A 26,443-nucleotide genomic window follows, 5' to 3' on the forward strand; every position below is an offset into this window, starting at 1 on the left:
GTGAATGGACTTTCTCAGGTACAATGGGGGAATTTCGACTAATTATTAATGTACGTAAGTTGCCGTACATTATTCTCTGATCTTACAGCAGTAAGAACTTGGTAAATCCTGAAATTTCGATAAATATTTAATTACACAAATATTAACTATAATATTTGGACGGCATAATTATAAAACATTATTGTCCTTGTTAAATAATATTTTGAACATGTTGCCGTACATTTTACAATGACCTTAGGGTATATGGGTGTAGGGGTAGGGTTCCGACCCTTGGCTTTCGACCGCTCCGCTGGGAATATGTACGGCGTTTACGGGTAAAGTATCTGTATATGTGTCCAAAAGGAATCACACAAATGCCGTATAGTAATAAATGACCTATATTGCTTCTGCAACTGTCGTCGAATTAAAAATTTGCACCGACTTCCGGCACCCTCACTTTTGTACTTACCTTGTGCCGTATATCTATACACTTATAACAAAGCCGTACATTAATAATTAGTCGAAATTCCCCCATTGTACCTGCGAAAGTCCATTCACTCACGTACTCACATGTACCGCTAAGAAATGACGGCATAGTGCTCAGAGCTATTTTCAGATATAGTAACAGCCTTCTAAGCATAATTCACGTTGGGTCATTTCACAGGTATTTTTTGTTCATGGGCTTGTGGTCTACACGTATGTCCTCTCTCTCTCTCTCTCCTTTTAATAATTATTTTTTGTTATGCCTGTAATGTTTTTTTCGAAGCGCAGCTTTCACATTCATAATCAACTAATATCTAATTTTACATTAATACTAAGATAAACTATCGTTCGTTATTAAAAACTAAAAAAAATATTTCTTTTATATTGTATTGTCTTTGATTGACATAACCTTTACACATTTAAAGAAAAAACTTTTTAACCGGATTAAAGTTATGTATTTTTATAAATTTACAACTATTTAACATAATTTTAAATTTATCCGACGTTTCGCGTGCTTTACAGCGTGCGTGGTCACTTACATAATAAAAATACAAAACTTTAATCCGGTTAAAAAGTTTTTTCTTTTATATTCTCCATGTTCCCTTCAACCAGTCGTTAACTGATGATGCTAATTAATTATTTATTATTATTAATCAACTGTTTTATGATTTTATAATCTTGCAGATGTAGTAAAGCTATGTTCGCGAACCGTATCTCCTATTGGTTGAACTCCAAGGGACCATCAATGGTTGTGGACCAGGCCTGCTGCAGTTCCTCTGTGGCTCTAGAACTTGCTTACCAAGCAATCAAACGTGGCGATTGTGAGGCCGCTCTTGTAGGAGGCTCTGTTCTATGTCTTCATCCACATTCTTTCATCCATTATGGAAGGTAAGTAATAATCAAAGATAAGATCTTTTTCCAACGCGGTTATTCTAGAAAGAAGTTAGTATTAGTTCCACCTCCATGACCCTTTAATATTTAAAATTAAGTCCTGCCTGTTAATGGGGTAGACACATAAAATACTGTTTTAGATATTTAAGACAAGTATATTTAAATCATTTTGTTCTATGCATTTCAACCTTCGATCCTTGAGCTCTAAGCCAACTCAGATGCTGCGCAACCTTAGTTCAAGATAAGCAAGACGTAGAGTGAAGTATTCAATCCAGTCAAAATTCAAAACGTTTTTGACAAACGGCAGAAATGAGCGCTAAGTTCGGCTCCTAATACGTTTTAGACTTTCAAAAATTAGGTCAAGTAAATCGCACGTAAATTAATTAGGTTAATTTGAATATTTGCATTATCAATTGCCTTTTGTGTGCAAATTCTGTTACAAATTAGTTTTTATTATTATTTAATGTAAAAGTATGATGCTTACGATATGATAATTGTATAACAATTAATTATTTTAAATTGTAAACTTGTATTTTAATTGTAACACAACGTTTCATATTAGGTCGGTCTTATAAACTTTTAAGTTTTTTCGCCTAGTAATTTCGCGCTTTCTTCCTGATTTTTGTTATAAGGCCATAGGGTTTTGCCTCAGGTTCCATCTCTTTCTTTGTCGGTTTATTTTTGTACGGAGGAAGTTGATCAGCCTTTTGTTTCTGACACACGTTCACGTTTTTTACCGTACGGGTAACATCTCACAGAAGGGCCTGATGATCTACAGGATTAACAGTCTCATCTTAAGATCTAGTAGCTAATACTGGTTATATGAGTAATGCTAGGAATAAGAAACAATTATAGAAAAGGTATAAGGACTACAGCAATCAAGTTCTTTATTTAGCTAGTATGTATATTGAGGCTATTATGAGGCTGTGAAATTATAGAATTTGTCTGAAGGTACTGCAGCGATAAAAGTATCATCAGTCACCAGTATTATCAGTCATCCGTTCTATTAAGATTTAATTGTATCTTATTTGCAGAATCATGCCTTTAAGCAAGGATGGAAAAACAAGATCTTTTGATCAGAAAGGATGTGGATGTGCTAAATCTGATGCGATTAACGTAATCTTCTTACAAAAAGCGAAAGATGCTGTCAGGTAATATAAATTATATTCATAAAATTCTATTAAGCGTGGGTGTGAAACCTTATTGAACATGAACTAAATCCAACAGAGTCTACGCAGAATTGGTGCATGTAAGATCAGAATTTACATCATTTGTGGAAGGCGAAGAAGGTCCAAGATTTGGTTTCTACCGTAACCCAAAAGAGGTTGCTAACTTCATGAAGAAGTTTTACGACGATGCCAAGGTTTCACCGAAAGAAATCGAATTTGTTGAAGCGTTTGGATCTGGTAAAAACTATCTTATAGAATATAGTGCAGTAAAACTACAATGAGTTGACTTAACATATCTTAATAACTTTGCAAAGTATGTAAAATCAGTGCTGGCTAAAACGTCTTCTGGTCTTGGATTAGAAGTACTCGTATGAGATTAGGTTTCTCTGCTAACACAGGTCTTTGATTTTTGGGGATAAGTATTCCGGATTGCTTGCGATGTTTTCCTTCAACAAACAGGCAAAAAATAAAGCTGTAATACGAATATACATCGTGTATTCAGGACTGAAAGTTGCCACTAACCCGACAGATTTAAACACGTAGACGATATAACAAATTCTTTTTGTATTATTTTCATCTAAATGTCTGAATATTTAATAGAAAGACCTATAGTATTCGAGATATTATAAAGAAATAGCGTACTATAATAAGGATTAGATACATTAAATTTATATCATATTATTTAATATTAGTAAAAGACCTCCTCCAAATTCTTCTCTTCGCTACTATTATCCCCGTTATGTCTCTTCCCAGAGTTCTGGTTGGCGCCCTCTCTTTTTTCTGGCTTCTGGGCCATTCCTAGTAACGGTTATTTTGACCCATCTGTCACGATAGCGTTACCTAACATTATATTACCCGTATTATTGAAAATTTTTAGGGATGGTGGAAGCCGATGAAGCTGAACTAGAGGCTATTGATGAAGTTTTCTGCAAAGGCCGTACTGACTCACTACCCATCGGCAGTGTTATGTCCAATATTGGCTATAGTGAGGCAGCTTGTGGGATATCTTCTATAACGAAGGTTAGAAGAGTAAATATCCGTCTTAGTAGCTATATTACGTTATTCATAATATACGTCTAAACATGACTCTTGATCGTCCAATTATGTAATATATTATGAAATATCTGGAGTTCCTATATTCTCTTTCCAGGTCCTACTGGGTTTTGAAAGAGGTGAATTCGCAGCGAACATCAACCTTGAAATGCCACGGGATGACGTAGCAGCAATCCGTGATGGTCGAATTAAAGTGATCACGGATCATTATCCAACGAATCATGGCTATGTTGCAGTCAACACTTTCTCAGTTATGGGCTCAAATGCCCACGTACTTCTTAAAGGACGTTATAAACCAAAGGTTTGCAATTAATTAATATGGTTTTCAAATTATATACTAGGTACATTTCTATAAGTCGCTGTTACTTTGTTTCATAGTTATTTTAAACGTTGTATTTCTCTGAATAACCAACGACAACCAACGAATTTTTTTACGAATAATTTATTGTAATCAAATGTAAAATTTCACGTATTATATGGCAATAAATAATAATATGTTTGAGATGACACTAAATCGTAGCAGAGCGTTTAGAGTAAATAGAAAACTACTATTGTAATACATCAAAACATTAAACTTGTTTAAGTTTAAGTATTCACTACCTATGCAGCAGCTAGTGGCTTCAGCGTGCGATTCTCATCACTGAGGTCGTATATTCGATCTCCGACTGTGCACCAATGGACTTTCTTTCTATGTGCATTTAACATTCGCTCGAACGGTGAAGGAAAACGTGAGGAAACCGACATGTCTTAAACCCAAAGTCAACGGCATGTGTCAGGCACAAGAGGCTGATCACCTACTTGCCTATTAGATTAAAAAATGATCATGAAACAGATTCAGAAATCTGAGGCTCAGACCTAAAGATAAGGTAGCGCCACTGATTTATTTTTAATTCACAACCTATCAACTCCTAAAAAGAGAGATTTAGCCAACAGGGGGTTATTTTTAATACTAATCTATCCTACAGGACTTACTCCGGTACAAAAGCAGCATTCCCCACCTGGTAATGATATCCGGGAGACAGGACTCTTCTGTGAGAAAGATTTTCAACGATCTAAAGAGTCGGCCAGTGGATCCCGAGGAACTGGCTCTCTTTCGTAATATTCATAAGGCCCCCATCGCCGGTCATTTGGGACGTGGATATTTGCTTCTTGGTAATATTTTCTTCATTAATTCCTTTTCCCGATGAAACTTTTTTTACATAAAATACTATAACTTTAAATAAATATATAACTTCTTAACCCACCTAATCATGAACATTCGCCACCCATGATACTCTTCTGTTTTAAATAATTACTCAAATCTCTAAGCAATTTGATATAAAACATTGATTTATTTATTTCCTTATTTCCTACAGTATCTTATACTATACAGTACTAATACAATATAAAACATAATATAAACAAACCAAAAACCTAAACCTTTTTTAACCAATTATAAACAATGCAACTCTTGTGAATTTAGCCAGAACATATTTTTAGCTTTTACAAACAATTTTTAGACACAAATGAAGACAATGAAACGGTGACCCTTTGTGAGAAATGCGATTACTTCGATAACGCCGGTCGTCCTCTCTGGTTCGTCTATAGTGGTATGGGATCGCAATGGACCGGCATGGGAACTCAACTCATGCGCATTCCAGTTTTTGCTGCTGCAATTGAGAAGTATGTTTCTACTTTAGATTAACAACACTTGAAATATATTTTTTTTCTTTGTGATTTTTTTCCACGAGATGCATTATTATTAAAATTAGTAAAAATCATTTAAGAAGACATTGTTATTATTTATTACATACCAGCTTCGTTTGATTCCTCCAAATTTGTATGTATTGTTGTCAATCAGTTATTAAATTATATTAAAACATTTAAAGGTGTCACCGTGTTCTGAAGCCAAAAGGCATAGATATTGTGGACATAATCACGTCACCAGATAAAACAACCTTCGATAACATCTTACACTCCTTCGTCGGTATCGCCGCTGTACAAATTGGTCTCACAGATGTACTGCACTCTATAGGCATCTTCCCGGATAAAATTATTGGTATGTCATATAGTATCGATCATAAGTAAACACTATGTTATTAGCTGTCATGTTTACAATTGAGATTAATCAAACACCATCCGATAAATTTATAACGAAGAAAGGTTTTCGGTGTTTGCAAAATTTAAACATACATACATGCCATCTAGGGGCTTGATTCCCGAGTTCCCGATTAAATCTTCAGTGATATAAATAAGTTTAAGATTGATTGAAAGTTAGTGTTATTTGAATATCCTCGTGCTTCGGGTGCTCGTACAATAAGTATGATGTTTTCAGGTCACAGTGTAGGTGAGTTGGGATGCGCATACGCAGATGGCTGTTTTACAGCCGAAGAAATGGTCCTTTCTGCATACTGCCGTGGCCTTGTCTCCAAGCAAACACCGTTCATTAAAGGCTCTATGGCTGCTGTTGGTTTGGGTCATACTCAGGTAATCATAGTTATACTCTAACAGAACGTGAAAAAGTAAATAATAAAATAATATATAATGATCATTATCTCCATCAGATTTCTAAACTATGTCCACCTGAAATACAAGTGGCGTGCCACAACAGTTCCGAGTCTTGCACCATATCAGGCCCTGTTGATGTTATGAAAGAATTTGTTGCGAAGTTAACAGCTCAGAAAATTTTCGCCAAAGAAGTTCCCTGTTCCAACATCGCGTATCATTCTCGTTATATTGCGGAAGCAGGTAATGCCACGGTAAGATCATACTAACCTCTTAGTTTGGGTGAAGACTTAATTCAAAATTCGTTTTAAGGTCCCGGCTTACAGAAGTACTTAAGTGAAATCATCACAAACCCAAAGCCGCGGAGTGAACGTTGGCTCTCCACCTCAGTTCCAGAAAGCAGATGGGACGAGGAACCAGCCAAGTATTCATCTCCAGAATATCACACTAATAACCTATTGGTGAATACTTTATTGGTATTTCGTATTGGATCTATATCGTCATCAGACTGATTTAATTATTAACATTATTAAGATAACATGTTTTTCCATTGCTTAATGCAATCATTGAACAAATGCATCGTAGATTAATATTATTTATTTATTTTAAAAAGGCACACTAAACACTTACAGAGTACACACAAAATACAAAGACACAATACAAGCATGTGCATGACATGTGTGCACAAAATTTAGAGGGAAACATTGCAGTGATAATATAGAAAAAAAATTATACATTTTCCGGCGTTATATTTATGTTCCTTGATTTTATGTGTTTATCCATTACTTCATTAATTTTACATAGTGTAATTTCTATGCTCTACAATCTATGTGTATGTAAAATTTATAATGTCATATTTTCTTTTACAAGCATGCATATTGTTTTAGAACTTATAAATAAATAAGTAAACTCATAACTTGACGAGTTGTGTTACTATCATTAAATCATTATATTATTTGTATTGTATTGTATATGTTACTGTAAAAGTTCGAACTACGGTTAATCTTAAGATTTAAGTGTAAGTCTTAGGATTTACCGACATGAGTTGGTAAATGTAAGTATTTCTGAAAATACGACGTTTTTTTCGAGCTTTTACCATTCGAATTCAGTATATGCTAGGTTTTACCACTGTCAGCTGGTAGATGTGAGTTTTAGGAATAAAACAATGAGTAATTCTTAATTATTTACTTTAATGTACTATTAGACAAAACAGGTACTTACATACATAGTATTATAAAGGTATCATATGATAGTAATAAGTACAAACTAATACCAACTTATTTTAATTATTTTAAAAAACACTTAACGTATATCTCTGAATATCTCAATCTCTATCATATCTATCTAACTGAATCAGTAGTTCTCTATTTGGAATTTAACAACGAAATACAAACATAATGTTTACATAAGCTAGTCTAACTTAATAATTATTTTATTTTTCAACATTTACCGTGCCGTTAATGTAAATCCTAAGATTTACGAACGGAATGGTGGTAAGAGTTCGAATCGCAAAGATTTTGGGACATTTACCATTAGGAATTGGTAGATCTTAGGTTTTACTGGAATATCTTAGGATTTACTGCAGTTCGAGCTTTTACAGTAACATATACAACTTTCCTTTGCCGGCGTAAATCTCCATCATTATATATTTTTTCTACAGAATCCGGTCCTTTTCGAAGAGACATCTCGCCATATTCCCGCTAACGCTGTGCTCATAGAAATAGCTCCTCACGGGCTACTCCAAGCCATTCTCAAGAGATCCTTACCCGATAGTTGCCAGAACATTTCCCTTACCCGCCGAGGACACCCAGACAATGCGAGGTTTTTATTAGAAGCGATTGGACAGTGAGTATGACTTGTATTGATGCTGAATTATGCTCTTACTTAAATAATAATTTAAATATACTTTGTAAAAAAGAGACAATCTTTTAATGTTTAATTTCAGTTTTCTTTTTCTTCATTTTGTATATTTATGTACTTATGTTTTCAGTTTCATATATAATATTTGGTTTAGCTATGGAATCTGTTTTGGGTTTGTATATTGTCTAAGTGTTTTGTTTCATAATATGTATGTAAGCTGTAAGATTACTAATAAATAAATCAATCTTAAAATTTAAAATTGGATTAAAGTAAGAGACAAACTAATTTTACTATCTGTATATAATCTATACTAACATTATAAAGGGGAATATATTTGTATGTAAGTTTGTTTGCAACGAAATGGCTCATAAAGTACTTGACCGATTCTAAAATTCTTTCGCCAGTTAAATGCTACATTATCACTGATTAGTACTATTTTACCTGCAAGAAAAAAATATGGATCCCTAAAATTACAATAATTAATCTAATCTAAAATAGGCAATAATTTTAATTACATTACAATAATGTTACCCAATGTGTAAAAAAATGCCTATAGGGCGTGACCAAATGTAGTGTGGCATTCGAGCTCGCCCAAGTGCCGCGCCCTTTATTGTGTTCAGGTGCTTTCGCATTAGGGATGATCGATATTAGAAAAACATCGATATTGACATCAATATCATAAGAAGAACCTTTTAATATATTTCTTTGTTAATAAAGAGTAGTAAGGAAGTGAGAGAGAAAGAGCGAGCGAGACTACGAAGAACGAACGTAGTGTACGACCGGTGCGCAGTAAATGAATACGCGTTCAGAAATTTAATAAACCTGATTTGTGGATGCTTTCATAGAAGACTTAAATTTTTTCGTAAGTTAGATTTGTCGTACTGAGGCCGTGAGCTAACATTGATGTTCGAGTCCGTTAACATCGATGTTACGATATTTTTCGTATAGCAACATCGATGTAAAAACATTAATGTTTTTGCTTTCAACATTGATGATCATCGAGCATTCCTAATTCGCATTGAGCATTCGTTGGGTCCTACGAATGCCGCATGTTGCTGCCGCGCACCTTGCACGCCCTGTTTGGTCACGCCCTAAAATTTCTTTCATCGCATGCGCTGCGAAAACTATTGATGATAAGAAAAAAAATGTTCCACAATATTAAAGAGTCGGAATGTCGTAGAGTCGTATATCGAATACACACGAGTCGTGTCAATATCTACAAAAAAATTCCACCCGTGCGAATCCGGGACGGGCCGCTAGTATGTTATATAAATTAAAAATACCGGCTGTTTAAATATCGACCACTAACCCAGAGGAAGCTCTAAAGTTAGACGGTTACTTTTATTTATTTGTCCTTATTTTAACAGGATTTATATGGAAGGCTACCACCCTAAGATTCAAGAATTATATCCGAAAATCGTGTTTCCTGTATCCACTGGCACCCCAATGCTCGCACACCATGTTGAGTGGGCACAATCTGAGACTTGGTTAGTCTATTTATACCAAGTAATTATAGTTTAATATTAAGCGTATGATTCATTCGTGAGCGATATGTATTTAGTATTGGCAATAATGTAACATTTAATGCATAAAAACTTACATATAGTCCAGTCAGTCAAGACAATTAATTCATTATAATTCCAAAAGTTTTCAAATTTTGATGTAAGGTCGGGAGTGGTATTAAAACAAACTATAAAATTTTGCAACCTGCTCTGCGGTCCGGAACATTGTTAAAAATAAGTTTTGGTCGTGAAAAAAATTCCAAAAGTTCTGCAAACTTGGGGAAGTTTTCGATATAATATTTCATATCACGTATAAAATTTGCAACCAACCTAAGTGTACGGAGGAGTACATTGAGACACGAGAATTTTATGTATAAGATAAGCAACTGTTCCAGGCCACTACCCCTATTCAAGATGGAAAATCGTAAGAATGCAGCCGCGTGCCGTTTCGTCATTTCCATTCATGACGATGAACATAAATACCTCCGAGGGCATGTTGTGAAAGGTTTGTGTCAATTTTTAAAGGCAAGGTGCTTATATCCTATGGGATATAAGCACCTAATACTATGGTATTAAGACCATCAAGTTTGACAATACATAATTATAACTTATCTGTTCTTATTATTCATTAAGATAATATGACATCAGTGCCTATTTTTTATATGGCTGATAGTGCTTTTTTGAAGTTATACCTACTAGTTTTGGCGCGAGGGAAACATGAGAGTAAAGTTTTACGATGCGGGCGCACACCGTCACAAGAAATCGACACCCTGAAGTTAGCTTTAGTCAACCTTTTAGTTTTTTTGAAGTTATACTTCTTTTGGTGCTTTAGGGAAAAATAATGAGGGTATTTTTTTTCTATTGTTAGTGTCGTTTTTATACAAACGTAGAATAAGGCGAAAGATAAAAGTTGAATAAGATTTTTATCTTGTTACGCCAAGAAGTATAACTTCTAACGCGTTCTTTTTTACCATAAACTCATAAAGCAGCAGTTGATTTTCTAGGTGTAAACGTGTATCCATATGCGGCAGCGCTTATGTGCGTGTGGGATACTCTGTCTATGGTATATGGGATGGAGCGACAGCATATATCAGTAAGATTCCAGGATGTTCACTTCAAAGTACAACCTTTGTTGCACGAGCAGCATCAGTTACGCCTGAATGTCAGTTTGCATCGTGATACTGGAAGGTTTGAGGTAACAGTTTTGAAGTATTCTTCTAGTGACCTCTCCATTACTGGAGGTTGGTCGTCAATCTCTTGAAGAGTCATGTCCAGTGCCAGATGCAGCAACGGTCCACTCCCTAACGTTGCGAAGCCATGATTTTTTCCTTCTACTAACACGCCTTTTACCCTGGATTTGCCCCATTGTAATTAATTGAAGGAGGTGGTAGTGGTCATGGGGAACACGTGGTCTGTATCTGCGTCTAATTTTTGTTATTCTTCAGGTAACTACAGATAATTCAGAAATTATATCTGGGTATATAATTCGGAAATATGAAAAAGGGGTGTTTAATCAGCCAACAGACACTAATGAAGAATTAATTTTAACGTTGGAGGATGTCTCCAAACTATTGAAGACCAAGGAATATAATTTCTCGTAAGGAATAATCATTACTACATTCATTTCGAATGCCACATAGGTTAAACTAAAATTGTTAAATGTGTTTTATAAATAAGTATTTATATTATAAACAATAAGTATAATATAATCATAATAATCACCATAAAAATTTGAGCTTTTTTAATAATTTATCATATTATACCTTCAGCGGAGACTTTTTAAGCATCAAAAATGCGGCCACATCCTTTAATCAAGCTAAAATACTCTGGAAAAATAATTGGGTGACGCTGATTGACGGCTTACTTCAATTAACTATGCTACAGCAAAGATCGGGTGTTTCTGAGTTGGATTACATCCGTCAAATTGACCTGAATGTAAAAGAACTAAGTAATATTGAGATGGATAAAATTAATAATAACAATGCAGTTCTGGTTGATGGTTATGTTTCGGATACCCTAGACGTTTCCTGGTAAGAATTGAAGTGATTTTCTTCTGCTTTATCTCCATCAGTTTGTCTTGTTTATAGGATTAAAATGACCTTAGGGTTGTTCACGAAAAGAAAACCAATTCTTTAAACGTCAACGCACTCGCCAGCCATCTGGAACTAAGAGTGTCCATGGGGGGCGGTATCGCTGAACATCAGCCCCGTTTGCCCCCGTTCTATAATAAAAGATAAGGAAAGGGTGCCTAAACTTGGATTCCCAGCCAATCAATAATTGAAGGCACAGAAGATTACGCCTAGACTAACTTGCTTATCCACGAAATCAAAGTAGAAATGTGACGAGTGAAAAGTTATTCATGCCAAAACAAAGATTCTCATGTAATGATAGAACCTTACTATTAAAGAAAAAATAAGAGAGAAAATGTTTAATTTAACAGGTGTCCTGGAGTATCACTTCATAATGTCAGATTCCGTTCTCTCCAAGCGAGCAACGGGAATGTTTCTTTAAAAGTAAACAAATTTGTGCCTCATTTCCCTGAGGGAATAAGTAATGTGAGTTTTTTATCCTATTTAATAAATGAAAAGACATATAGTTATATCACCATTAGATAAATTGAGCTTTGAAATTTATGGATCTATAGATCTTAATTTATATTTGTACTAAATTAAACCGAATCTTTTGTTCTACGTTGAGGGAGCAAAAAAAGTAGCTATCTTTCTATTTCTTTATAGGTACATTAAAATGTATAATTATTACAGGAAACATCCGCGCTTTCAGTGTTCTTCCAAATAATAGCTGAAAATTTAAACAAAAGCACAATACACGCATTAGTTGTTGACGAGGCCGGCCCTAAGTTTGGTCAATTAAAAGCCATTACTCGAGAGATTCCGGGGGTCAAAGTAAACCTTGCATGTGTAGAAAAGAGTACTCTTAACAAACTCACCCATATTGAAAACCAATTTCATGTATTGCTTCTATCTGACCTATCAATCCAGGAATCTGTAAGTATTTTAAAAGTGGTTAGAAATTTAAGTTAGGGAGACCAAAATATTACAATATTTTAGTTTAACATTTAAGTAGTTATACTAGTGAGTTTAGTGTGTAACTAAAACAAAAATAGATGAGAGAGAAAGAAGAAGAATCACTGGAAGAGATCGCTCGAAAGCGATAAGGCCTCCAGTTGCCCTTCATTTCATTTAATTATGTTAATTGTACTATGTTTCTGCATTGCAAGTGTTACCGAAGAACTAAAATAAATAAAAACAAACCAAAACAACTTTTTCTTAAAAAAAATGGCAAATATACTTAATGAAACAATTTTTTGTACAACCAGATGTGTTTTGTTTTCAGATGACAGAAACCCTACATAACATCCTTCCACGTGGTTTCTTTATCATAAACAAGGAATTCTCGGAACCAAAACAAAGATTGGCTTCTCTCTACAGCCCATTGTCAATGCACAGCACTTTTAATGCTAAAATCCAACTGCTGCGTTGGCGCCCAACCCCATCCTGTTCCATTTCTAGCACAATCGCTGTTCAGTCTACTAAGGATATTGCTTTAGTAAACACCAGGCTTTCCCAACTTCCTCCTAATCATAACCTCGTTATAGTATCCACATATCCATATATCTCAGAGTTAAAACAGTTAGTACAACAACGAAGGAATGTGAGCGTCGGAAACGATAAAAATATATTCTTGATTGAACTAAACCAAATTTTGAATGAAAAGAGTTTGAGAAATCTACCATCTCTAAATCTAACTTTCAATACATTGGATCATGTAAGTTTTTATTGATTTATTATATTGTTATTTTTAAATTAAATTTTTATTCAGCACCAATGGACTTTCTTTCTATGTGCGCATTTAACATTTGCTCGAACGGTGAAGGAAAACATCGTGAGGAAACCATCGTGAGGAAACCGACATGTCTTAGACCTAAAAAGTCGACGGCGTGTGTCAGGCACTGGAGGCTGATCACCTACTTGCCTATTAGATTTAAAACTGATCATGAAACAGATTCAAAAATCTGTGGCCAAGGTCTAAAGAGGTTGTAGCGCCACTGATTTTTTTTATTTTTTATCCTCACTTACTATTGTGATATAATTGGATCTACTGTCAGAGTGGTGTAAAACAGCACACTGCGTGTAATTAAAACTATTATAATTATAATATTAACTATAACATTACTATAATGTCTATTTGATTTGATTTGTTCGTCTAGGACGTCCTGGGAGGCAAATACTACCTGCCGGTAGAAAGCCAATCGCAATGCACGAGAAATGCAATACTCCAGACCTCTAATATTGGAGACATCGATTCATTGAGCTGGGTTGAAGCCCCTGAGCTTTCGGGAGCAGGGATTGATGTAGAGGTGTGTATAAAATTAAATCAAACTCATTGCCTTTTATCGCAAAAAATCTCTACTCAGGATACTGTATTTCAATAAAGTCAAATGAAAAGTTAAACGATGATTCAAATTGAATGATTTTTTTCTCAAAAGCTTAGTAAATATTAAATATAAAGTTAATGTTAACAATGGACAACTTCTTTCTCCCAAAGATTCTTTGGTTTCCTAGGCTGTTACTTGTATAATAAATTCAATGAAAAAATTAACATTTACCCACTATCTAAATATGAATGTAAAAAATGGTTACTACTTGGCCGAAGACGTTGAGTTATGATGAAACAAGATTTAATAACTGTTACTCTGTAAGACACCCACTCCCCCACACATATACACACCCACTCACGCACACACACACACACACCTCAAATTTATTTTTACGACTCCGTTTGCAATGTTTTCTTTTAGCACTTACTTATTTTCTTCTATTGTATCTTATGACAATGACCTGATTGTATGTGTTCCGGTCCGGTGGTGGAGAGGCTGGCTATCTGTCACTAAGGTCTCCTGTTACAGAGACCAGTCTCACATACACTTCTTAATTTTATCATCTTAGCTTAATCATAATAACCTTATATGTATAATGTATATGTGAGAGAAGAAATAATAATAATAATTATTATTATTATATAGCGTTTATTTATTGTTAACAGGTACACTATTCTACATTGAATAGCCTCGATGCAAAAAGGTGCATGGGGGCGATACCTGTTGATTTCAATTCGGACCTAACGTTTGGAATGGACTTTAGTGGTGTGACTGAAAAGTATGATAAATTTAAACGTTGATTAATATACAAGTAGTATTTATTAAATCACAGTTTGTCATTAGACAAAGGTTTCTTCTATATTTGTCCAATCTTGGCGTTCTCTAGTGGATTACATTGGACCCGTTATTTTTTTTATATCATCCTCAAATCTTCTTTTCTGCCAGCCTCTCTTTCGTTTCCCACTTCGTAGGCAACGATTCTGTGGATGTATCAGACCTTAAGAGGGTTGCGTTGACAAAAAATCAGTTAGCGTCAGAATGGCCGGTCACTAGTCGTGTAAAAGGTTAAAATGTCGTTTAAAAATTACTTCCCAATTGCTTCTATTTGATTCCTACTACAAGACAATTGCTTCCTTAGTATCTTGGGAGAACCACAACAATTTTAGTGACCGTCCATTCTGACGTCAGAATGGCTGGTCACCTATCCTATTGTATATATGAATTATCGATTATTTCATAGTTCATATTTTGCTTCTTCCTAGGTTTTCCATCCTCCATGCTGTACCTATCATGGAATTAAGATATCGAACAATGTTATTACAATTCCCCCCAGCGCCTGGTAAAAATAAACAGGCAAAAAAAATTTGGTTAAAATAAGTTTAATTATGGTTTATTTATATAAATATAGGTAGGTTGTAACATAACCCTAACTATATGTACTATAGAGGTCATTTTGATCCATTTTATGTAGCAATTTTCGAATCTTAGATGTTTGTTTATCATATCCCAAGAGTTCTTCTTCATTCTCCTCTTTTATAATAGACATTTCTGTTTCAGTGGAGTCCGTGTGATGGGTATTATTAAATCGGGTTCCGTGAGTAAAATGGTGCGAGCCAAGAGTGAGCAATTGTGGCCTGTGCCTGCGCATTGGACTCTAGAGGACGCCGCTACCGTGCCTTTGGCTTATTGTTTGGCATTCTACTGCTTGGTAGGTGCTTTGGCTTACTGTAAAGTCTAATTTAATTCTATATTTTTTCAAGAAATAAGATAACTGGAATAAATCAAATATATCTTAATCGCATCATTATGTTTCTCATTATTTATTAGCATTTCGTTTGGTACCACTTCATGTTCTTAGTGAGACCACTACGAACAAAAAGTTTCACTAAACTTATTAAGGCACATAATTTTTAGTCCAGTTACTTATATTTCTGCGCGTATATACAAATTTTAGAAAAATATTAACTTCAAAAAGTCTATGCAGTTACAGTGATAGCTAGAGGACATGTTATTGTTTTAGACAAGTCCAGTCAAAAGTCAAAGACTTTTGAACCCAATATACACTTATGAACGTCAAAAAAGAAATATACATTAAATGCTTAATTTTACATTTACTGCCTGTTCTCAAATCAAGGGCGTAGAACGGAAGAGAAGAACTGGCAATAAACTCTCCGCCACTCTTTTTAATCGCCAAGTTTTTGATTTAAAGATATAAGTTTTAGATGCTTCAGAGTCGTTAAATGTGTTTTGTGTATATTAAAACTATATACAATGTGACTAAAACCATTGTTAACAGACCAGCAGGAGTAGCTTAGTACCTCGTATGAGAATTCTAGTTCATGGTGGAACAGGAGCATTAGGCCAAGCTACAATCTCCATTGCACTTGCCTTTGGCTGTGAAGTTTTTACCACGGTCAGTGACCAGGCGAAGAAGCAATTCGTTAGAAAACTCTTCCCTCAGTTGAAAGGTATTTTACAAAGTATTAACCCAAAACTGTTGGCCTAATGACCATTGATAATATATTTATTATCCCAAAACTAGAATAGTAAGATGTAACAACCGTATTTAAGGAACTTAAAAAATACTTCATTGAACAGGGATTACGTGTACTGGAGCGTCCAAGCGTTAATTTTTTTGAGCATATATTTTTTCCAGAGGACCATATCGGTAACTCCCGAGACCACACCTTTGGAGACATGGTGATGTCAGCTACGAACGGTAGGGGTTGCGAAATCATCATCAGCTGCGCAAATAAGGAGTTAAAGAATGTACGTTTAGAAAGAATTTCCAAACCAATTCGACTTATGGTCCTTCAATAAAAGAGCGTAGCTATTCTTAAAATTCCGGCAACGCACTCGCGAGTACTCTGATATTGAGAGTGTCCATGGGCGACGGTATCACTTAACATCAGATGAAACGCCTGGCCGTTTGCCCCATGTTCTATAAAAAAACAGAACTTTGAGAAACTTTAAACCACGTTGGTTTGGTCCAAAATAAGAGCCCTATTAAATAAAATATCCTATAATAAGATCACATTAGCCAGAATGGGTAAATATTATCAGAAATATAACACGTTAAGTAAAGACATGAATTGGAAATTAATTTCTTCTGGACAACTCATTTATTAAATATTATTTGGCTATTGAATCTTTTGGCCAGACCAAACCTTATTTTAAAAAAAAGTTCGGCGACAAAATTTCGTATATTTCCAGGTGTCAATTAGATGTCTGGGCGAATACGGGGTCTATTACGATGCTAGTCTATTACACGAACATGAAAACTTTATCCTGGGAATGAATCACTTTACAAAATGCCGCTCTTATGCCACCATTGATCTACGCGGTATTTTTGACAATGAAAATGATATGAAGGTGATATGATATTTTAACAAATTATTCAACTTAAATTTTAACAAATTATCCAACTTAAATTTTAACAAATTATTCAACAAAAATTTCAACAAATTATCCAACTTAAATTTTAACAAATTATTAAACTTAAATTTTAACAAATTACCCAACTTAAATTTTAACAAATTATTAAACTTAAATTTTGACAAATTATTCAACTTAAATTTTAACAAATTATTCAACTAAAATTTTAACATACCTTTCGCACTCACTGAATTTTACATTCAAAAGATAGCATAATATCTGTGTTATAATGAACAGTAGAAGTTTAGATCATACTATAGAATTTTAATGAAAATTTAAATTTTTATATGTATACCTAGGTACTTATTACGAGACAGAATTTTGAGATTAAAAATGATACTTTAAAAGAAATACCCATCGACAATTCGACGATTCCAGAGACTGTAGGCAGTGTTATTGGTCATGTGCGGCGATATCACTCAACAACAGGTCATGAGTTTTATTCCTTATAAGAAACTGATTCAGTCTTATAGGTGACTTCGCCTATCCTTGAACAACTCGTGGAAAGGTTGGTTTCACATCTACAAGATGTAGTCATAATATTTCCAGCGCTTGCAATTACTCGTAACCGAAGGAATAGCGCGTGGCTACGTGCGTCCTCTATCCCGTGTATCATTTCCGCCCAGTGACGTCTCTCGGGCCTTCCGCCTCTTGGCTGCAAGTAGACATCGCGGACGAGTGCTTCTTGACATGCAGCAGCCCATTCCTGATGTTAAACCTAAGTAACAATAAATACTATATCTCTAATGCTTTTATTTAGCACATTATCAAATGTTTATTACGTATTATCTTGAATTTTCAGGCTCCAAATATCACCTGAATCATGCAATTTGATCATATCAGACGACGATGTATTGGCGATACAGCTGGCTGATGGGCTGGTCGCACAAGGGGCTAAACAACTGTACATTCAGGCGCCTTATTCTAACGCCTTCCTCGTTAAACAGAGGTAAAGACTTTGTAAAACATTATTTAAATAATATTTATTACTAGCTACCCCCGCGAACTTAGTTTCTCCTTAATGCCTAGCCTATCTTTTTGGTACATACCAACATGGAAAATTTTGCTATGCTACCCTAGAGACGGTTCGGTTTTCCGGATTACAAACTTTTAGGTTTTTCTGTGATTTTTCTTTATATAAACCTCAGAGTTCAAGTTACAATTTCTTAATTAACAAATAAAAAATAAGGGTTGTATGTATTTTTGTATGCTTTGTATTTATGTATTTTTGTTTTACCGAAAATAATAATCAAAAATAGAATTATTTTTCTTAAGTAAAAAATAAAAGTAAAATTCAAAAGGAAACGTTTGTTTCCAGATCGTGGCAAGGGGCTGGAGTACACTCAGTAATCGACAGACAAGGACTCTGGAACAAAAACTATTGTGATATTCTTATTAAAAAAAGTAGAGTTTTGGGGGAAATCGAGGTGATATACACGATTGTCTGTAAACAGAAGAACACTGATCTTACTACGTATTTAAACAATTTAGTATCAGTCGTAGAAAACTTAGTCCCAAATCTCAAGTAAGTGATTTGTTCATGCTGAGGTGGCTTTACCTATGATGCAGAGTGTACGTTGCACATGGACGCAATGGTGATAGTGACCGGCATTTTCAATCAACCTGCACTCTTGTAAATTCATGTTCCGTTTTAAATGCGCTCTTGGTAGGCACAAGGGCCTCTCAATTAGCCTCCAAAAATCTTAGTGTGCTCAGCAAGGCGAGGCGGTGCTTCACTCCGGGCCACCGCATGCAACTATATAAAGCGCAAATTCGGCCCCACATGGAGTACTGCTCTCACCTCTGGGCGGGGGCTCCCCAGTACCAGCTCCTTCCACTTGACCGTATACAACGCAGAGCGGTTCGAATCATCGACGACCAATACCTCTCCGAGCGGCTTGATCCTTGGGCGTTGCGTAGAGATGTGGGGTCACTCTGCATCTTCTACCGCATTTACCATGGAAAGTGTTCAGAGGAGTTGTTCGGATTAATACCTGCAGCTGAATTTCATCATCGGACGTCGAGACAGAATACGAAATTCCACCCGTATCACCTCGACGTCCGCCGTTCCACAACTGAGCGTTTTTCAAGCCAGTTTTTGCCGCGCACCACCACTATGTGGAACCAGCTGCCCACTGAAGTATTTCCGAACCAATTCGACTTAGGGTCCTTCAAGAAAAGAGCGTACCAATTCTTAAAAGGCCGGCAACGCACTCGTGAGCCCTCTGGCATTGAGAGTGTCCATGGGCGGCGGTATCACTTAACATCAGGTGAGCCTCCTGCCCGTTTGCCCCCCGTTCTATATAAAAAAAAAGGGCACGCCATTGTGTGCCTAATTTTTTTCAAACGCATCTGAGTTATCGATTTAAATACTCTCGTTGGTGATAAGCATTATATGAGTGTATCAGTCTATCGGAGAGTCACAGGATTTCGATTTCTTCTCCATATTCTTATTTTGAAAACATAAATGTCAGTAATGATATCAGTAAAACAATTGAAATTATGTAAACAATCCTCATAATGCGATTTTTTTTATTGAACTCAGACACCTTGCCGTTATTGATGTGGGTAACAATATTAGTGATGACGAAATCAGATCACCAATTGATCATTATCGAAACTTGACAATTATCAAATCACCAGCACTTGAAACGGTAAGTTTGCGAATTTTATCAGTCGCTACACAGTCGCAACAAAAAGGTTGTTTCTGGGATTTAGGTTCCTGTATCTGTTTTATGATCATTTGTCAATTTAATAGGCAAGTGGGTGATCAGGCTCCTGTGCCCTACACACGCCATCGACTTTTCGGGTCTAAGGCAATACGGTTTCCTCACGATGTTGTTGCGCACATAAAAAGAAAGTCCATTGTTGCACAGCTAGACCTAACCTACGACCTCAGGGATGAGAGTCGAACGCTGAAGCCACTAAGCCAACACTGCTCTTAAATGGAAACTCACAATACTATAAAGAAATAAATCAGAATGATCGAACGAAGTTAACATAAAGGTTGCTTAATTTATGCGTTTTCACGAACTTACTTCAAACCAAATTCTTAGTAGCAATAAGGGCGTTTTAAACAACTTGAGCTTTAATCACATTGTATTCAAGATTCAAGATTCAAAGCCTTTATTTCAACTAATACAAAAGAACAAAATATAAATGTATATAAAAAAAAGTTCAACAAGCACAGCTGTCCTCTTGTACAGCTTGCCTTTGTGGCACAAAGGCCTCCTCCAGCTGTATCCAGTGCTTCCTATCCCTGGCAAGTCTTTGCCACAGAGGACCAGTGGCTTTTTTAAAGTCGTCAGCCCACCGGGCACATGGTCTTCCTCTCTTTCGCTTGGTGGTGCAGCAAGTTGTCCATTGGATGACTTTTTTCGACCATTTTGCTCTCTGGCCTCTGAGCAGGTGTCCTGTCCATCTCCATTTAAGCCTTTTGGCTCTGGTCATTGCATCTTCATCACGTTGACATTGACACGTCACATTGTATATATAATATAATTTAACTCTTTACGGTTTTAAACATATTTTGTAGGAGCAAGGTGCATTATCAATAAAGCCAATGCTAAAAGTACTGGAACAAGGTTTGAATTCCAAAGAACCTGTGGTTCTGGTATATGAGCATCCTAAGGAGAATTCTTTGTTAGAAGAAATCGCTAATATTGCTAGTAAGTCTTTTGCTTCTTTAAGTACTTCTGTTGATTATATTCGTTAAAAAAGGTCACTCAATAAATATTTTATAAGGATCTTAAGATTTTAATGCTATAATGGAGTGTGAGCAGTTTTTAAACAACTAAACGTTTGATGTTGATGTTTGTTTGATGTTTGATGATATTAACAAAACTATAACAGCCTCTGTTACTTAGTAGCACAGAGCATGTATACTACCAAGGTGGCGGCGTCTATGCATCGGGTTGTCTCTCTAAAATATGGCGAGGGGGCCGATGGCTGGCCATGCGTCATACTCGTGAACGGGTGCTACTTGTGGTGACAGGTCGGACTTGAATTCGTGTATGATGGTGATGGTCATAGTTATTTCGACTATGTATTTGTGTGTTGTTCTCACGAGAATGTAAGTGCTCGCTCCTATTTCACCATGTCTGCTGCTGATAGAGGACAAATCTTTGTTTTTAATTTATTTTATTATTATTAATTACTTAAGATGTCACGTGGAACATGGTGCAGTTGCAGCTCCTTACAAACATTGTGTAAAACAAAAAACTTTGCGATTAAGAGTGACAGAGAGTTTATTGCCAGAATGTAAAACGTCGCTACTTAACATCCTAGAAACATTTAGCTATGAAGACACTGAAGCCTTTGTAGGTAATCATGAATCATAATACACTAGTAAATAGTCAACTTCTACAATCAGTCATGAAAATTCATTCTCATAAACACACAAACACACACACACACATACACATACACACATATATCATTATTCACATTTTAACCTTAGATTATGTTTAGTAAATTGTAAAATTGTAATACTTAGCTTAGCTATACGTGTTAAATTAAATTATAATTAGTTAGTACACCTATGTAATGGAAGAGCGGGTTCTCCTAACACAAGTGCTTATGCGCTTAAAAGGAGGTCCCAATCACTTATCAGCTATTGTAAAATCTTTGAGATAACGAATAAAGATTATTATTATTAAGATCTTCTCTTCCGTTCTATGCCCTTGATTTGAGAACTGGCAAGAAATCGAAAATTAGACGCAATTATATTTTATTTTTTGACGTTCATATGTGTGCATATTACATATATGAATAATCAATTAGTGAATTGAATTCAAAAGGAGCTCGGGATTCCAGTCCCGCAAAAAACAAAAAGGCACGTAGACCATAAAGAAATCATGGAAGAAATATGTTCAGTTTTTGATGTAGGTTACGACAACATTCAGAAACTATTTCGTCGATACAGATGATACTTTGTTTTCAGAATTTTATCTACCAACAAATCTTATGAATACCCTAACTCTTAAGGAGCTCTGCAAGGACTCAATCGCACTGATTCCAGTGAGAGCTCACTTGCGCGATAAGTATCACGTCATACTGTCTGAAGAGGAGATACCAGATCTTACCATAAGCCGGTATGTTCTGTTCCATTATTATAATTGTCTCTTTAAGAAACATTATAATATAGTTTTGTTTCAGGATCAAGAAACTTGAAGAAAGTCTTTTAGAATTGACATTTACGGAGGTCGAAGGTTTTGCAAGTTTTTACTCACCGATAGATGCCGATGAACTTCATGGTACTACAGAAATGGTTTTTCTTCCCACATTATTGAAATCGATTCATATGGTAAGTTAGTATTTGCTATTAACGTTTAAAGACTTGTATGTCAAAGTCATATTATATACTTAGCTAAAATTTTCGTTGCAATTATAAAGAACATCTAGTTACTCAACAAAAACTCCACGAAATCTAGTTTGTGTTCAGCCCAAAAATATTTATTTATCTATTTCTTCTTATTTTTTTATTTACTATATTCTTTTACACAAGACTTTTTTACTTACACTGCTAATTTTTACTATTATTATTTTCCCTACTAAGTATTATTATTATTACATTATTTTTCTTTTTTTGCGACTGAGGTGCAAACTAGCTGTTGTGATCTCTGGCAGAATGACCAGAGCTGTGGAAGCTGCTCCTAAGCATACGACCGGTTACAACCACATTGCACACTTAAAACGTACCTTGTTCTTAAAAGGAAAAAAAATTACTATTTTTTTTTATTGAAGTGAAACTTCTTTATCGGGGTTGGAAAAAAATTATGTAACATTTATTCGTTACGCGTCACATTTTTCCGTTACGCGCCTTCTTTTGAAGTGAAACTTCTTTATCGACGTATGGGAGAAATTTTCTAGCAGGTTACGCGCCATGTTGCTTTTTGAAGTCAATCTTCTTTATCGGCGTTGGAAAAAAAAATTTACACACATTTGTCACATTTTTCGGTTACGCGCCATCTTTTTCTTGTCCCTACCACGGTTGATCCGAAGAGATTCGAAGCCATTAGTAACAAAAATATATAATAACGATAACAATGATAGTAATACTAATAATTCTATTACAATTAATGAAATTCTGTAATAATCTTACTACTACATAGTAGTACAGTAATAAGTTAAAATGAAATAATTGTATTTGTATTCATGTCTATGATAATAAAAGCCTTTTGTTAAACTTTATCTAATTTAACTTTATTTAACCAATTTCTGTAAAGTTGCATATAGTAGATCATTTTTCGAAAAATAAGGTCATAAAGAAGTTTCACTTTTTACGTGTGTACACTAGTACACGCACACATTTTTTTTATTATTAATTTGTGTGTTTCTGTGTGTGTGTTTCTACTAGTGTTCCTAAAAAAAAATACTAATTTTTAAATTATTATTAATTTGTGTGTTTCGTTAGTAATTAATGTTATGACTATTTCGCAGCCAACTCCCTTAATTAGCCGTTCAATGAACTACGGCTGAATATCTTTCTTCAGGCCGTTAGTTAAACGGCGCTGTTTAGTTAAAAGGCTAGGCTGTTAATTGAACGGCTAAATAAGATAGTTGGCTGCGACATCTATATTGAATTCTACACTAATAATATGGCTAAACTTTGAAATATGGTTAAATATTGACAATTCTTATTCTTCTTATTTCATGAAATATAACAATTCTTCAAGCCTTAGTATGAACTAATATGTAACTATTTTCAACAACACAGGGGCAAGACGAATTTGACGTAAACCAAAAGTTCTTATGCGTGGTACCAGGCCTGGAAGGACACAATGGAAGATTCTCACTTTTATGTGAAAGACTCAAATTATTAGCGTTAGTACTCCAACCTGGTTTGACGTATCCAAATGAAACACTCCAGGAGTTAGCAGCTAGATTTGCTGAGGTCTGTGGTTTTATTAGGTATAGCAAGATAAAGACGTGTTAAGAATATTTTTAAATGTTTACTCATTGCTATCCTATTTTTAGGTTTTGATGAAAAGAACTGGTACTGTCGGTCACTTTTATCTTTTGGGATATGAGACTGGTGTCATAGTGGCGTTAGAAATGGCTAAAATCCTCGAGGAACATGGTAAACACAAATTTTATTTCTGTATGATTTATTTTGCTCTCTCTTGGAGTACCTATTTGATAAAAATATTATACACTGTACAAGGAAATCTTTTCATCTTGCCCGCTCTACACCACTTGCGAACTGGTAGTAAATGTAAATTAATTAAACAATGAATTTAACTTTTTGAAGTTATACTTCTTTAGGCGCGTTATGAAAAATTCATGAGAATGAAATTTTACGATGCGCGCGCACCGTGACACAAAATTAACAGAATGAAGTTGCCCACGGAAGATGCTACGGCATCGGACATAATTTAAAAACAACATTCGAATAATAATAGAATTTATGTTACACTTAATGTAAGAGAATAATAATAAATATTTATTTATTTAATTTTTCAAATGTAAACTGAACTTTATTGACTATAATGACTCCTTTTCCAGTCTTTCATTATTTAATTGTAATTAATTATTTGCATGCAATCAAAAACTATTTTTAGTAATGCCAAAGAAGTATAACTTCTTACGCGCGTACATAAGTACACGCACCCTTTTTTTTGACGTTCATACGTGTACTTATTTACCTATACGAATAAAGATATTTTGAGTTTGAGTTCAATATTTACTTACTTTATTAAAAGGCAATCTTTTTTATTAGGTCTCAAGGGAACTGTATTCTGTTTGGGTGGAGGACCTAAAGATGTTCTGGCGGAAGTCAATCATATTCTTAACCAATATAAGAGCGAAGAAGAACTACAAAATGAATTAATACAACATATGCTACGAATGAACTTGGGCAATGATAGTTTCAACATTGAGCTAAAAGGCACCTGGGAGGAAAAAGTATCTTCATATATCAAATATCTCACGGGAAAAGTGTCTTCATCTTTGCAATACAGCCGAGACTACATCTTGTGCGCATATGGCCGGATAAAGCAAATCCGACGGTGCAAAGTCCAAGTTACACCCCTAAAATCTCAGGTCATATTTCTGAAGTCCAGAATGTCAGTTGAGTCCTGTGATTCGTTCCAGAACTATTCTGAACAACCTGTGATTGTTTATGAACTGAATACTTCTTTGGCTTATGTGACTAAAGATTTGCAGTGTACGGCAATTGTTAATAGGCATTTAGATGAGGAAATTCTGCAAGCTTTTAACAAAACCAATCTTTGCTTTACATACAGTTGCAAAGCTAGTTCTGGTGAAGATTATTAATATTAAGTAAAAATAATAACACATTTGCTGGTTTGAATTAATTTAAAGCGGGATAAATGGAGAATTGAATTTTATATATAAGTTATGATTAACCAAGAATACAAAATTAATGTGGAATTGATATTAATTATTTATATATAATAAAGACAAATATACACGAAACTGAGTATTACTTTTAAAACTTAAACTATTGAAACCAACTATCTCATTTATTTGGATAAATATATTATTATTTGTTAATAGGGTTACCATTATCTAATATATAACATTCTCGTGCCATAATGTTCGTTCCCATACTCCTCCGAGACGGCTCGACCGATTGTTATGAATTTTTTTTAATTTTTTTTTTGTTTTTATTTTTTTATTATGTGGCATTAAAAATACATACAACCATTAACTTTCACCCCTCTACGATTAAATCCTATTTATTTAATTTAGTAGATAGTTATTTTTATGTAAATGTTTATAAAATGTTTCCTAGAAATAATATACATGGCAAAACAACGTTTGCCGGGTTAGCTAGATTTTATATAAAAACAAATATCGAAACCATAGCAACAAACACCATACCAACTTCTATCCACATTTTTATATGTTGAAAAATTAAAACTAAATTTTTCTATTGTTAGTGTCGTTTTTTTCTACAAACAATATAATTTTTGAAAATATTAATTAGTAAACGTCGACCCTCAAATTATGACCTGGTTGGGCGTTTCATTACGATCTTACTAGTTACTTTATGAAGTAATGCTCTCTTCCCAGCGTCCTCGACGTTTACTGTCGTGGACTGAAATTTAAGCTAGACACAGGCAAACACTTCTAAATCTTAACATATGAAATTCATTTGCGTCTGCTGGATGAGAAAACTAAAAACACCGAACGTCAATTTGTAGATACAGGAATCTATTTAT

The 26,443-nt window shown here is 34.8% G+C and overlaps 1 protein-coding gene across 1 annotated transcript in view; it reads left to right on the forward strand.

Annotated features, from left to right (window-relative positions):
• LOC125053966 (fatty acid synthase-like) overlaps nucleotides 1-25,793 on the forward strand; it is a 29,477-nt gene extending 3,684 nt beyond the window's left edge. Inside the window, exons 4-39 of the mRNA XM_047655602.1 lie at nucleotides 1,147-1,350; nucleotides 2,388-2,504; nucleotides 2,581-2,759; nucleotides 3,400-3,542; nucleotides 3,673-3,876; nucleotides 4,541-4,727; nucleotides 5,075-5,237; nucleotides 5,444-5,613; nucleotides 5,890-6,041; nucleotides 6,119-6,302; nucleotides 6,372-6,520; nucleotides 7,720-7,904; nucleotides 9,287-9,406; nucleotides 9,817-9,926; nucleotides 10,426-10,616; nucleotides 10,867-11,018; nucleotides 11,191-11,451; nucleotides 11,862-11,976; nucleotides 12,184-12,426; nucleotides 12,776-13,207; nucleotides 13,650-13,799; nucleotides 14,486-14,598; nucleotides 15,378-15,528; nucleotides 16,117-16,288; nucleotides 16,477-16,589; nucleotides 17,034-17,192; nucleotides 17,805-17,974; nucleotides 18,055-18,204; nucleotides 18,574-18,780; nucleotides 19,801-19,909; nucleotides 20,791-20,923; nucleotides 22,198-22,348; nucleotides 22,413-22,560; nucleotides 23,974-24,150; nucleotides 24,234-24,336; nucleotides 24,976-25,793. Of these exons, the coding sequence (XP_047511558.1) occupies nucleotides 1,147-1,350; nucleotides 2,388-2,504; nucleotides 2,581-2,759; nucleotides 3,400-3,542; nucleotides 3,673-3,876; nucleotides 4,541-4,727; nucleotides 5,075-5,237; nucleotides 5,444-5,613; nucleotides 5,890-6,041; nucleotides 6,119-6,302; nucleotides 6,372-6,520; nucleotides 7,720-7,904; nucleotides 9,287-9,406; nucleotides 9,817-9,926; nucleotides 10,426-10,616; nucleotides 10,867-11,018; nucleotides 11,191-11,451; nucleotides 11,862-11,976; nucleotides 12,184-12,426; nucleotides 12,776-13,207; nucleotides 13,650-13,799; nucleotides 14,486-14,598; nucleotides 15,378-15,528; nucleotides 16,117-16,288; nucleotides 16,477-16,589; nucleotides 17,034-17,192; nucleotides 17,805-17,974; nucleotides 18,055-18,204; nucleotides 18,574-18,780; nucleotides 19,801-19,909; nucleotides 20,791-20,923; nucleotides 22,198-22,348; nucleotides 22,413-22,560; nucleotides 23,974-24,150; nucleotides 24,234-24,336; nucleotides 24,976-25,532 (6,424 nt within the window). The 3' untranslated portion in view covers nucleotides 25,533-25,793. The remainder of the gene's footprint in view (nucleotides 1-1,146; nucleotides 1,351-2,387; nucleotides 2,505-2,580; nucleotides 2,760-3,399; nucleotides 3,543-3,672; nucleotides 3,877-4,540; nucleotides 4,728-5,074; nucleotides 5,238-5,443; nucleotides 5,614-5,889; nucleotides 6,042-6,118; nucleotides 6,303-6,371; nucleotides 6,521-7,719; nucleotides 7,905-9,286; nucleotides 9,407-9,816; nucleotides 9,927-10,425; nucleotides 10,617-10,866; nucleotides 11,019-11,190; nucleotides 11,452-11,861; nucleotides 11,977-12,183; nucleotides 12,427-12,775; nucleotides 13,208-13,649; nucleotides 13,800-14,485; nucleotides 14,599-15,377; nucleotides 15,529-16,116; nucleotides 16,289-16,476; nucleotides 16,590-17,033; nucleotides 17,193-17,804; nucleotides 17,975-18,054; nucleotides 18,205-18,573; nucleotides 18,781-19,800; nucleotides 19,910-20,790; nucleotides 20,924-22,197; nucleotides 22,349-22,412; nucleotides 22,561-23,973; nucleotides 24,151-24,233; nucleotides 24,337-24,975) is intronic.
• The last annotated feature ends 650 nt before the right edge of the window (nucleotides 25,794-26,443 follow it).

Source organism: Pieris napi, chromosome 11 (assembly GCF_905475465.1).
Source record: "Pieris napi chromosome 11, ilPieNapi1.2, whole genome shotgun sequence".
Classification (NCBI taxonomy): domain Eukaryota; kingdom Metazoa; phylum Arthropoda; class Insecta; order Lepidoptera; family Pieridae; genus Pieris; species Pieris napi.